This window comes from Myxocyprinus asiaticus, chromosome 24, assembly GCF_019703515.2.
Source record: "Myxocyprinus asiaticus isolate MX2 ecotype Aquarium Trade chromosome 24, UBuf_Myxa_2, whole genome shotgun sequence".
NCBI lineage: Eukaryota > Metazoa > Chordata > Actinopteri > Cypriniformes > Catostomidae > Myxocyprinus > Myxocyprinus asiaticus.
Window position 1 is genome coordinate 9,006,524 of NC_059367.1, and position 13,313 is coordinate 9,019,836.

At 36.6% G+C, this 13,313-nt stretch overlaps 1 protein-coding gene across 4 annotated transcripts in view; it reads left to right on the forward strand.

Annotated features, from left to right (window-relative positions):
• Positions 1 to 4,027: 4,027 nt before the first annotated feature.
• LOC127415148 (sarcoplasmic/endoplasmic reticulum calcium ATPase 2-like) overlaps positions 4,028 to 13,313 on the forward strand; it is a 51,558-nt gene continuing 42,272 nt past the window's right edge. Inside the window, exons 1-6 of one of the 4 annotated variants that reach the window (XM_051653741.1) lie at positions 4,028 to 4,215; positions 4,333 to 4,492; positions 5,711 to 5,728; positions 5,813 to 5,895; positions 10,071 to 10,175; positions 11,511 to 11,649. In XM_051653741.1, the coding sequence (XP_051509701.1) occupies positions 4,375 to 4,492; positions 5,711 to 5,728; positions 5,813 to 5,895; positions 10,071 to 10,175; positions 11,511 to 11,649 (463 nt within the window). In that variant the 5' untranslated portion in view covers positions 4,028 to 4,215; positions 4,333 to 4,374. Of the gene's footprint in view, positions 4,493 to 5,710; positions 5,729 to 5,812; positions 5,896 to 10,070; positions 10,176 to 11,510; positions 11,650 to 13,313 lie in introns of all 4 variants that reach the window. The other 3 variants (XM_051653742.1, XM_051653740.1, XM_051653744.1) reach the window with 3 other exon arrangements.

Genomic DNA, 13,313 nt, shown 5'->3' on the forward strand with positions numbered 1-13,313 from the left:
TATTTTTTACATTTTAATGTCAAATATTTTTGAATTGTTTAACATATTACATATTAAATGTATTTTTCATCATATATATTTCACATTCTATGTCAAGAATGTAACTGTTTAGATGTGAATCCATATCACCAGAGAAAAGTATGTCTCTATTAGCATGCAAAAATTTATCCCTCTAATTTATGATCAAGAGCTCCCAGAGATGCTAATTCATTAATTTTTTCATATATTAATGTAATAATATGCATAGGTCACCTTGAGTAGGTGTAACCACACTGCATAGTCTTATATATCTGTGTGCCTTCTGTATAATGGACATCTGGCTGCTTAGATTTATATAATCTTGAGTCAGTCTTATTCAAAATGCCCACATCACAATCACAGCTTGATTTCATCTTGTACCAACATTTAGAGTAGAACTGAATAGAAAATTCATAATACAACCCCAATTCCGAAAAGGTTGGGATAGTATGAAAAATGCTAATAAAAACAAAAAGGAGTGATTTGTAAAATATATTCACCCTTTGCTATATTGAAAGCACTACAACTACACATTATATGATGTTTTACCTTGTGAATTTCATTGTTTTTTTTTAATGTACAGTCATTTCAAATCAGATGACTGCAACACGCTCCAAAAAAGTTGAGAAAAGTTTAAAACAAATAACAAATTGACGAGTTAAAATAACTAGGCGATGTGCAACAGGTGAGGCAGTCGTGTCATAGTAATTAAGGAGCCTCCAAAAACAGCCTAGACCTTCAAGAGCAAGGATCATTCAAGACTTGTCAATTTGCCAACAGATACTTCAGCAAATAATCCAGCACTTTGAGAACAATGTTCCCCAAAGACAAATTGGAGGGATTTTGATCATTTCACCCTCTACAGTGCACAATATAGTTAAAATATTCAAGGAATCTGGTCAAATCTCGGTGAGTAAAGGGCAAGACAGAAACCACTGAATGTGTGTGATCTCTGATCCCTCAGTTATCACCAGGGTTGGGGAGTAACAGAACACATGTAACGGGATTACATATTTAAAATACAAAATATAAGTAACTGTATTCCACTACAGTTACAATTTAAGTCATTGGTAATTAGAATACAGTTACATTCAAAAAGTATTTTGATTACTGAAGAGATTACTTTGCATTTTATTGTCATTTGTTTCATTTAATATTTAGTCCTTTCAGATGGAAAACATTTTTACATATAAATGATGCGATTCAAAGTGCATTTGAACATTTTCTTATGGTGTGTTACATTCATACGAGCAGACAGAGAAGTAAGTTTGAAGTAAGTTTGAAGCAGAAGAAATAGAAATAAACCTTGTGTAAATTGTCAGCTTTACGCTAAGCTAAAATGCTATTTCTAACATTTTACATGCACATGTTACCAGGCACGAACATATTTTTTTTATCAAGAAAATTCACGTTGGATCATAATTTCTTATTTTCTATTAGGGCAAAAATCTTATTCTTGATAATATTTTTGTATTGTTTTCCTGTAAAAATATCAAAAAATCCTTAAAACAAGATGACAATTTGATTGATCTTGTTTTAGACACAACACTGCATAAGACATTTAGGTTTTTCAGAGAATGTATTTTTAACATGTGTATTGTGTCTTACTGTACTGGCAGAGTTTTTATAGTCAAAACAAGTGAAAAAATCTACCAGTGCTGAAGAAGTAATCCAAAGTATTTAGAATATGTTACTGACCTTGAGTAATCTAACGGAATACGTTACAAATTACATTTTATAGTATGTATTCTGTAATCTGTAGTGGAATACATTTCAAAAGTAACCCTCCCAACCCTGATTATCACTGTCTTAAAAAATATTATATATTGACCATGGGTTTGGGATAACTTTAATAAACATTTGTTAGTCAACACCACTCGCTGCTGCATCCACAGATGCAAGTTAAGACTTTACTATGCAAAGCAGAAGCCCAACATCAACATTGTCCAGAAGTGCTGCCGACTTCTCTAGGCTCGGTCGCATCTTCAGTGGAAAGTAGAACAGTGGAACTGTGTTTATTTAGTCCGATGGGTCCACGTTTCAAATAGTTTTTGAAAAACACAGCCATCATGTGCTCCGGGCCAAAGAGGAAAACGACCATCCAAGCTGTTATCAGCATCAGGTCCAAAAGCCAGTGTCTGTATAGGCCAGGGGTGTGTCAGAGCCCATGACATGGGTAACTTGCACATCTGTGAGGGCACCATTAATATGTACAAATTTTGGAGCAACATATACTGCCAAGAAGCACCGTCTTTTCCAGGGACGTCCCAGAATTTTCAGCAAGAAAACTTCAAACTACAAACTGACCAAAAAAGCAGAGAGTGTGGGAGCTAGATTGGCCTGCCTGCAGTCCTGACCTGTCTCCAATTGAGAATGTGTGGTGCATTATGAAGCGCACAATACAGCAACGAAGACCCCGTACAACTGTGCCGCTGAAGACCTGCAAAATGGATGAATGGGGGAAAATTCCACTTTCTAGACTTAACAAACTTGTGCCTTCAGTGCCCAAATGCTTAATAAGTGTTATTAGAAGAAATGGTGATGTTTCATAGTGGTAAACACTCGACTGTCCCAACTTTTTTGGATCGTGTTGCAATCATTTGATTTGAAATTACTGTACATTAAAAATAAAACACTGAAATTCAATGAAGGTAAAACATCATATTATGTGTAGTTGTAGTGCTTTCAATATAGCAAAAGGTGAATATAATTTACAAATCACTCCTTTTTGTTTTTATTAGCATTTTAAAACTGTCCCAGCTTTTTCGGAAATGGGGTTGTACATATAAAAGTGAGTTAGCTTTACATATGGGGTTCACAAGTGATTTTTTTTTTTTTTTTTTCAATTTAATAGCCAAGTATATTCCATCAGCAAAACAGTTTAAGTGTAAATTTCAATTGTAAAATTAATATTTGACAATTATTTTTAATGGTATGTATTTTTTGCTTTAATGACAGAATGCATTTGAGCTGACATTGACTGATGATCTCAGTATGATTTAAAGGAATATTCTAGGTTCAATAAAAGTTAAGCTCAATCGACAGCATTTGTGGCATAATCTTCATTACCACAAAAATTAATTTTGACACTCCTTAAAAAAGAAAAAAAAATCTAGTTTACAGTAAGGCACTTAAAATAGAAGTGAATAGGGCCAAGTTTTGGCAGGTTTAGAATAAAAAATGTGAAGCTCATAATTTTATAAAAGTACTTAAATTAATTATTATTTTATAACATGTTATTTGAGTTGTAAAGTTGTTTAAATAATAAATTTTTATAGTTGTTTTAAGGGTTAAGGGTTTACGGCATTACGTCGTCATGGCAACAAAGTTGTAAATTTGGATATAATTTAATGTTAAATTGGATTTCAAATCATGTTAACACGTATATTATTTATGCCTTGTGGATATACTTTTAAAACAGTTAGTATTTTAATGTTTATGGATTGGCACCATTCAATTCCATTGTAACTGTTTGTTTTTTTGTTTTTTAAAGAAAAGTAGGGAGAAGTCGAAATTAATTTTTGTGGTAGTCAACATTGTGCCACAAAAGCTGCCTTTAAAATCATGATTTCAAATCATTTATTTCTCCTAAAAAAAATTAAAAAAAAATACTAAAACTTTATTTCCATGTTAATAGCAAAACTTCACTGTGGTTCCAACTATATAAACGCAAAAAGTGAAATACTATTGGAAACTGCTGTGATTTAGCATAAATACCATTCCAGACAGTTTTCCAAAAATCCCTCTTACCTGTGGGTTCAAGCGCTTACCTGCGTAGAGGGGAGGGGCAATTGTTAAATCAGCCGCATTGAGTGACAGCCCCTTAAACCAATCACCAAATGGCTGCTCAATTAACGTCAACGCTGTCCGTGCCAGGGAAGATTGGTTGGATCTTGACGAGCTCCCTATACACTCGCTGTCCAATCAGCGTCCTCCACATGCGGTAGGGCGGCAGTAGTGAGACGCTTGAGATAAAAAAAAGAGTAAACACCCCTTCAAGTCACCACTCACTAAACAGGAGAGAAAGACGGTGAGGCGGGTTACCAGGCAGGCAGAGGCTTGAACGGGGGTAAAAGTGATGTACTAAGCAAGGAGCTTTTCTTTTAGCTTCCAGTGACTACCAGGAGAACAACAAAAGGATAACCAGCCAGGGCGAAGCAAACGGTTTTCTGCATCTCTGGATAAGACCTCTGGAAGGTGCATTTACCCGTGTTTCTTCATATGTTCCTCATTGGATATCTGCTTGATGTCAATGCATGTGTCAGTTATAGGAAAATTCGTATCTTTTTTTATTTTTTTTTTTATTGACCAAAGCAGAACTATTGAGCGGGATCGGTATTCTCTTCCAACCTAATCATGGAGAACGCTCACGCCAAGAGTGTGGAAGAAGTTTATAGTTATTTCAGCGTCAACGAAAGTACGGGACTGACTTTAGACCAGGTGAAAAGGCAGCGAGACAAATGGGGTCCCAACGGTACGTGTGACACTTTGTATTTTTCACCAGTAGCGGCGCGTCACAGAACGCATTGAAGTTGATACAAAATTGTTACATTTGTTGCAGTCACCCGGCAGTAGCGTTCGAAATCACTGACGTCATCACACACGCTTCTCTTTGATTTCCTTTTGACAAGGTGGAAGACAGACACACGCGGGAGATTCGTACTAAACCTGTCAAGAAAATGTCTGGATAAATAAAATAATAAAATATCGAATTATATTTTGCATAAAGTAAATAAAGCCTACGTTTATGACCATTAAGATACACTTGGTAGGAATTTTACCCCTTAATTGTTATTACCGTAACGCGTCCAGGCGTTTTACGCATTGTTTTCAGGTATAAATGTCATTACCGTAACAACATAATACTGTATTGCAATAATAAAAATGCTGTCGTACAATGATATATATATATATATGAAATCAGCGAAAATGAAAGAAAATACAAAGAGAGTACTACATGATTACTACATTAAAAATGTAAAAAAATAAAAAATAAAAACATTTCACGTTGTTGTAATAAGATTATCATTATAGGAGTAGGACCAGGACATTTTCTTGTCAGGTTTCGTGAGAATCACCCACACATGTATTAGTTTAAGGCAGATCCGGTTCGAAAACACTTGCTGCTTTATTATGTCACTGGACACCCAAAATCTTCCTCGCCCTTCAGTTACACAAGAACACGTTTTTATTCAATGAAATGGATGAAAATATTCCTGTCAGCAGCAAGAACAGCTTGTAAATTTAGACTAGGCGCTAAAAATTCGTCTGCTGTCTTACATTTCCTCTCTGGAGTGGAAGGTGGTGCTTGTGTGTGGTAATTATTTTTCAAAACAAAAATGTAAAGGTTGAAACTAGTATTTAGTCAGCTTGGCCAGTGAGGACAAGTACATCGACAAGTGTTAAATAGAGACTTTTTCTAATGATAGTTTAGACTTCAATTTACTTCAAAAACATTAGACTGAGTATTCGTGAGTAATATTTATCTGCATTGTCTTTTTAAAGTAAAGACCAATGTAAGCTTTGTTTTGTTTGTATAATAAGCTGTCTGGAATATACATTATTCACAAAAGGCTACATTTGTTTTTTAGTCCATGTCAAATCCATTTCTACTTGGAAATATAGTCACTGTACATTTTTGTAACTTGCTACTTTCTCTTCTTTTTCATACTGGTCCATTAACCTCACACAGAGTTGCCTGCTGAGGAAGGTAATTTTAAAACTTGCATTTTTTAACAGTAAAATGTTGTCTTTTTAACATTGGATCCTGATGCATTCATCTTGATTTTGACAGGAAAATCTATATGGGAACTTGTCATTGAACAGTTTGAGGATTTGCTTGTGCGGATTCTTCTGCTGGCAGCTTGTATATCATTTGTAAGTACATTTCAGTCACATGTCCTGGCAGGTTTCTGTAATTATTATTTTGCAATACTACTATGCCGTAAGTGAAAACATCCAGCTGCAAATGGGGTCAATACAGCCAGATTTGCAAGGTGATTCAGCATAGATTCAAATCAGTTGTTGACTGCTTTACACTACAGCATTACATGTACTGAAATAAAAGTCGACTGGCTTCCGGAAAGGCTGTGAACATGCAGATGTCTTGTTAGATCCTTGATTCTTGCACTCCTCGTCTTCGGTTACTCATAGATCAGAGAGGGCTAAACAGCTGAGAAAGCTGGACTTTAGGAATGGTGACAACAGCATTCAGTGAGATTGAGTGTCTGTCTCTAGCTGCCAAACAAGACACTTAGTAGTGCACTGTCTGGTGAGGTGTAAATTCTTCACGCTTAATTGGCCTAGATAGTTTAACACTGAATGGAAACACACATGTCTGCTTGGAGATTTGAAAGGGTCATATAGTCAGGCTGTCAATCAAAATTATAAACGGGTTCTGCTTAGCCTTACCGGGTCCCCAGATTAGTGCTTTGTTAAAGGGATTTTAAATTCATCTTAAAATGAAAATTCTGTAATCATTTACTCAACCTCATGTTGTTACAAACCCATATAAGTAAATTAGATTTTATAGTTATTTTATTAGAACTTTGTTGTCTCTTTTAAGAAAAACATATGTCCATAAAAAACTAAGATTGTTGATCTTACTACTTTGGCCTTTCCAAAAGAAGCTGTTAGAATGCATCAACATTGCTGAGGAGATGAAACTACAGTATCTGGTCTGGTTGAGGGAGAGAGGTATGCCAGCATCGCCCAGCAGAATGATACTGAGGTGTTGGAGTCTGTGGTTTGACAGCTGTCTCGTAGTTGGCTGTGTAAGGGGGCATCTCTGCAAGCCAAATTAGGCCTCTGACCTTCAGTTGGAGGCCAGTCTTTACTGCAGACAGGCCTGTTACTTTACTGTCTTTGAAAGAACACCACCTGGTATAATCTCTGTATACGCGACCATAAACTGTTGATAACCTAGTGCTATGCATCCAAGGACAATGTATTAGAAAAGGTCATGCAAGTCCCTCTTTTAAAGGTGCAAAGTAGGTTTAAGTGAATTGCTGTGCCTTCCTAGGACATCTCCAAGTTGTTTTAAAGGTGTTGTATTATAAAAAAGGGGATATTTTCGCCTATACAGTATTGTTGGATGAGCCTTATTTGCTACTGATGTAAAATGCTAAAAAAACAAAATGCAGAAAGTTGGTACGTTGCTTAGCAAACAGTCTACAGTTAGGTTGGTGAAATATATTGCTTGGTGGAAGAATGGTTTATTCTGATTATTATTCATAATGGTTTTTTTTTTTTTTTTTTTTTTTTTAAATTTAAGAGCTGATGTTTTAAATTGTGTGCTTTTATAGTTTTAGACAGTTTGCACTGAAAAACCCTCATGGTAAAGATGCGTCTTTAACCTCCTGATACCCAAGCGTGACTGCTGTGTGCATTTTCCATTTCCCTTTTTAAACTGTAACTAATAGCACCTAATACACATGCAAAAATAAAAAAATCTAGAGCAAATAGTTTTCCTAAAAATGTATATCTACACATGTGGACAGCTGGACTAAGTTGTTAAATTTTACATTATACCAAGCTATAGAAAGTCAAATTTTTTTTAACCAAATTGTTTATTATGTTTCCAGGAGTGTTGGTTATGCATGTTTTTGAGACGTTACAGACATTACAACTGATTTTCTGAAATGCTGCTTTGGAACAATGTGTATTGGGAAAAGCAAAAAATAAAACAAAACATACAAATAAAAGTTATTTGACTTGATTTGACTTTTGTTACAATGTTTTTATTCTACTTTGGCAACAACATCTCAATGTTCTCTCTTTGGACTGTCAAACAAATAAGTGCTGAAGCACTGTACCAATCAGAAATTAGCATAATTAATACTGATACAAGTAATGGCCAGCATCGTCCAATCACTGCCAACCATGTTAAAATAAAATTATATATTATAAATTCTGAATCCAAATACTGATTACCATTGTCCCATGTTTGTCAACCATGTTGAGTGGTTCAAACATCATCTGCAGCCTGGAATTGAACTCTTTTTTTTTTTTTTTTTCACCCAATTTGGAATGCCCAATTCCCAGTGCGCTTTTAAGTCCTCGTGGTCACGTAGTGATTCGCCTCAATCCGGGTGGCGGAGGACGAATCCCAGCTGCCTCCGCATCTGAGACCATCAACCCACGCATCTTATCACGTGGCTTGTTGAGCACATTGCCACGGTGACATAGCGCATGTGGAGGCATCACGTCATCCACCGCGACATCCACGCTCAACTCACCACGTGCCCCACCGAGAACGAACCACATTATAGTGACCACGAGGAGGTTACCCCAGGTGACTCTACCTTCCCTAGCAACCGGGCCAATTTGGTTGCTTTGGAGACCTGGCTGGAGTCACTCAGCACGCCCTGGGATTTGAACTAGCGAATTCCAGGGGTGGTAGCCAGCGTCTTTTACCACTGAGCTACCCAGGCCCCCTGAAACTGAACTTTTGATGGGAAGTTTGGATTGAATGCACTTGGCTTCATAGGAAAGCTATAGGATGCTCCCTCGCTACTTTTTAGTGAATTACTGTCTCTCTGCATTGGTCAAAGAACAGTTTGTAATGCACCTTACTTTCATCCTAACTCTATATAAAGCCTATGAAAGTAAGAAGAGAAAATAAAGAAAAAGTTGTCAGTGTGAAAATGCACAGTAAATATAGGATTTCTAGAAGAACCTAGTGCTATTGTCCACTATAGTGTACATGGCATATTGGAATAAAAAAAGAGACTCAAATCTGTTGACTCAAAAAGATTGAAGTTTCCAGATGTAATTTTGTTGGTTTTTCTCCCAAAGACAAACTCCGCTGTAATCGTGCTATGTTGTTTTGTCACATGACTCTGTGTGTCGAAAGTTTAACCCTTCACTTACTGCCCAGAGTGTCTTTAAATGAGATCAATTGGTTTAAATAAAATGTAATTATGCGTTGTGTATATCGAAGCCAAAATATAACATCCACGCTTGTGGACTTGGGGTCGCACAAGGTTAAATTCATCCCCTTCTATGTAATGCCACTGCAGCCAAACAGATTTAGACGGGAGTTTCGTTTTGTTCCATTCAATTCTGTAATGCTTCTTATGTTAACACTCCATAAGAATCATGTCTGTTCGGTGTCAGGTGAACCAGCTTAATTATACAGGGCCTCTTTATAACAGATTCGACGACAAGTCATCGAGGTGTAACCGGTCATGCTCGACCCACTCTGAATGGGATTCGAACTGGCGTCTCCGGTGTGGGAGGAGGGTGCATTAACAAGGAAGCTAAAGGCTACAGCCTCTAGCGTCAGTCGCTAGTGTGCCTCTTGAGGCCAGGGGAGTGAGGTTTACATACTGCACAGCTACCTATCAGCTGGCTACCGTTACACAGGCAAACCACCGACTGGATGAATATGTAGTTTTAAACATCCCTACCATTTATTGAACATTGGTATCTTTTATCATGTTTGATGTTCCTGCTGTTAACAATTAACCTCTCAACGTCATGCCTAAGAACAACCCGTACCCGTGTAAAAATTACAATGGCCTTTAATGACTTATTGCATTTTTATTCAGTTGTATAGACTTTTCTTGCTTGTGTGCAGGACAAAAGTTCTTTTTTCTAAGTTGCTATAAAAGTCTGAGTTTAATGATGTGAAGAAAAGTAAATGGATATTACAGATTCTTATTTTAGGATGTGTTGATGTGTAATAATGTCTAAATGAGGGAAATAAAAGATGTCATGCTGTGGCTGCAGCAAGCAGCAGGAGTTTTATTTCCAGTCATTAAAAGATACTGCTGCGTTTGGATTTATCATAATGTTTTGTCATGTTTTTTCCCCTCTGTGCTGTAATCATGCAGTTTACACAATCCAAACATAATCTGATGTAAATGGGTTGTGTGTGGGGGGAAATGGCAATTTATGTTGAATCTGTTATGAGAAGGCAAATGTCCCTGGCGTGTCTCTACTAGAATCTTGATTTACCAGTCTTGTAAAATCTGCAGTGTGTTTTGAATGCGAAATGCTTAATTTAAATGTTAAATAAGATGTGTTTTGACATGCCTTTTTCTCTGCAGGTATTAGCCTGGTTCGAGGAAGGAGAGGAAACGATCACTGCCTTCGTAGAGCCTTTTGTAATCTTACTGATTCTTATAGCCAATGCCATCGTTGGTGTCTGGCAGGTCAGTACATGCGTATTTTGCATGCATTTTCTGTTGATGATTAAAAAAATCAGAAATTTGAATAGTTAAAGGTGAAGTATGTAAATTCTGAACCACTAGCATCAAATTGAATTGCAAAAAAAAAAATATATATATATATATTATATATATCAAATTTCCCCAACACTTCTTCCACCATTGGTCGGGGAAAAACAGACCAGTTGGTTTTTATTTTTGCTGCGTTGTGCTGAGTAGCCCTGCCCACTTGAAATATAAGAAGCCTGCGGTCTGCAAATGAGCAGCACCTTGTCGTACCAACACAAAGAGGCACCAAAACACTTTCCTGAACTTTCGGCTTCGCTGTACCTTGTTGTTGGAAAGGCCTTTCCAGACTCCCTCTCTGTCTTAACACTGTCTTTATATATATATATATATATATATATATATATATATATATATATATATATATATATAATATAAAATCCTTGTTGCACTCTAATCTCTGTCTTGGAGAGTATTTTTCTGATGCAATTAAACTTTGTAATGCAGCACTTTTCATACCACTGTCTCCTTATGAATTGCTTATGTTGTATTATTCCTCTTTTGTAGATCACTTTGGATAAAATTGTCTGCCAAATGTAAATAAATATAAATATAATTGGTTCCAAATCCTGCTCCTCATAGTTGTGCATTAAAAGAATATTCCAGGTGAAGCTGAGTTTAATTGACAGCATTTTATGCTGTAATGTTGATTACCACAAAAATTGCAGTTACAGTAAAGCACTGGAAGTGAATGGGGCCAGTCCATAAACGTTAATATACACATTGTGTTAACATACTCTATATGTGTTAACATGATGTTAGAGTGATAAAATTGCTTACTAATTGTATCTGTGTGAAGTTCTATCAAATATTACATATAACATTGGTATACCCAGTAAGGGATTTTATCACACTAAAATCATGTTTACACATAATGTTTTCATCTTGTGGCTATACTTTTGAAATGGTGTGTATTTTAATGTTTATGGACTGGCCATATTTACTTCCATTGTAAATGCCTTACTGTAACTGTAGCGATTTTGCAGAAACATTAATTTAAACAGATTATGTTCTGATTTGCCGTATCATGTCATGTTATAGTTTCACGTTTATTGTGGACAGACAAGTTACAGACAAGCATTTTAATATCGAAAAAACTATACTCCTCACCTTTAACAGGAATGTAGCATCTTTGTCCAAAAATCTTTTCCTTCTTGATTCTGTTATTTTGGGGAGATTTAATTTTATCACAATTCTCTGGTGGTTAGCAATACAATAAATCGGACTTTTTCATGTTTGGTTCCATCCATCTAGGAACGTAATGCTGAAAATGCCATTGAAGCCCTTAAGGAGTACGAACCAGAGATGGGCAAGGTGTACCGTCAGGACAGGAAGGCTGTGCAGAGGATCAAAGCCAAAGACATTGTGCCTGGAGACATCGTGGAAGTTGCTGGTAAGCTCCGCCTTTATATTTGCATATCAAAGGTGACCATCACATGAAAGAGACAAAGTTATTAGAGCATCACGCAGCCTAGCTTTTCTAATGTGTTTGTGCTTTGCAGGTTGTGTAATGATTTCCCCGACTGTAGTTATTAGTGTGGTAACTCTACTTATGAGTTAATTACATGTCTCACCTCTCTTGTTCTGGTATTGAGACCCAAAGGCCCTGTACTGCTCCACTATAGGAGATTAGGTATTTTTGGGTGCACCTGTTCACACGTTGTCTCAATGGACTGTGTCCGTAAATCCTTGGGCCCCTTATCACATGTTCATCAAAGCTCATTCTCTGCCCAGAAACACTCCATATCCATTGGACATTGTGTTGGCTCACACTCCCCACCCACCTCCCAGCACTACACTCTACACCATTGGTTCTCAGCCTTTGTTACTCAAGGTCAATAATTAGGAAGTCAATATAATAATAATAATAAATAATACACAGGCTATATTGTCCTAGGTTTCCTTGTTTTCAAACATTTTTATTTAGAAACTAGGGATGTCAGTACATTTAAAATAAGGGAAATTTATCAAGATTTTTTGTAAACATATTGTTCCTTTTTAAGGACATAAAATACTTTTGTCACAACTTTATTTCTTGATGCTGGAGAAGTTTTCTGGATGCAAAATGTGCTAAGAATTTGTTTTACTAACTTAAACTTGCTCTGAACTCACGCCTATAATTTTATTTTGTAAAGAAACTCATCATGAGTAATATCTCTGAGTGGTGAAAAAAAACTACATTTTCCAGTAAAGATGGTTTCAGTTAGCTGACAATTGTTGTGGGAACTAGAAATACGTTTTGTTCACCAGTTCTGTACATCACTGTGAAAAATTGTGCAAGTGAGAGTTCAGTGGTGCATGCAACATTTCTGATCTGTGTCAGAGACACAGTGCTGTCAGTTTATAAATCTCTTTTTTGCTTGGAGGTCTTAGAAATTATTATTGTGGCGTGTGAAGCATAATCTCTCTGCTACCTTTTTGTTGTCTTGAAATAACCTGGTTTGTAGCTAAATTAAAATTCTTAAAGTCGTGAGTAGGGATGCTCCAATCGATCGGCCACCGATGAGTATCGGCCGATATTGATGTTCTATGACACTTTTGGTGGTCTCATAATTTGACCAGTCGCCAATGTTGCGAAAGATGCACGGCTCCTTTAAGACTTCAGCATCACTGTCATGTCATCACGGGAGTGTGGGGAACACTGTCCGAATGTTTTAAGACAACATACTTGGTTAAGAACAATGCCGGGTGTGTTATATGGCGCGTATCACACGGCAGATTCTGACTCCCCGCTAACTGATCAGCCCTTATCCCTAAAGCCCATCCTGACACATCAAAGGACAAAGATTATTTACTCTAGTATAAGTGGATGATATATTGTGTATAAGTATGTTTCATAGAGCCTACACAGTGTATTTTCAGTAACAAGTATGACTTTTTGTGGTTAGACTGCATGAATGAAGATGGCTACATAGAGAAATTGCATAATAAACGTTGCGCAGTTACACCAGTTTAATAACCTGCGAACTCATCAATGTCACTTTGTTCATTCTTGCAGAAGTACAAAAATGTTTGTAACTTTGGACTGCCATCTGCACCGCTTCAGCTCGTGCTGTG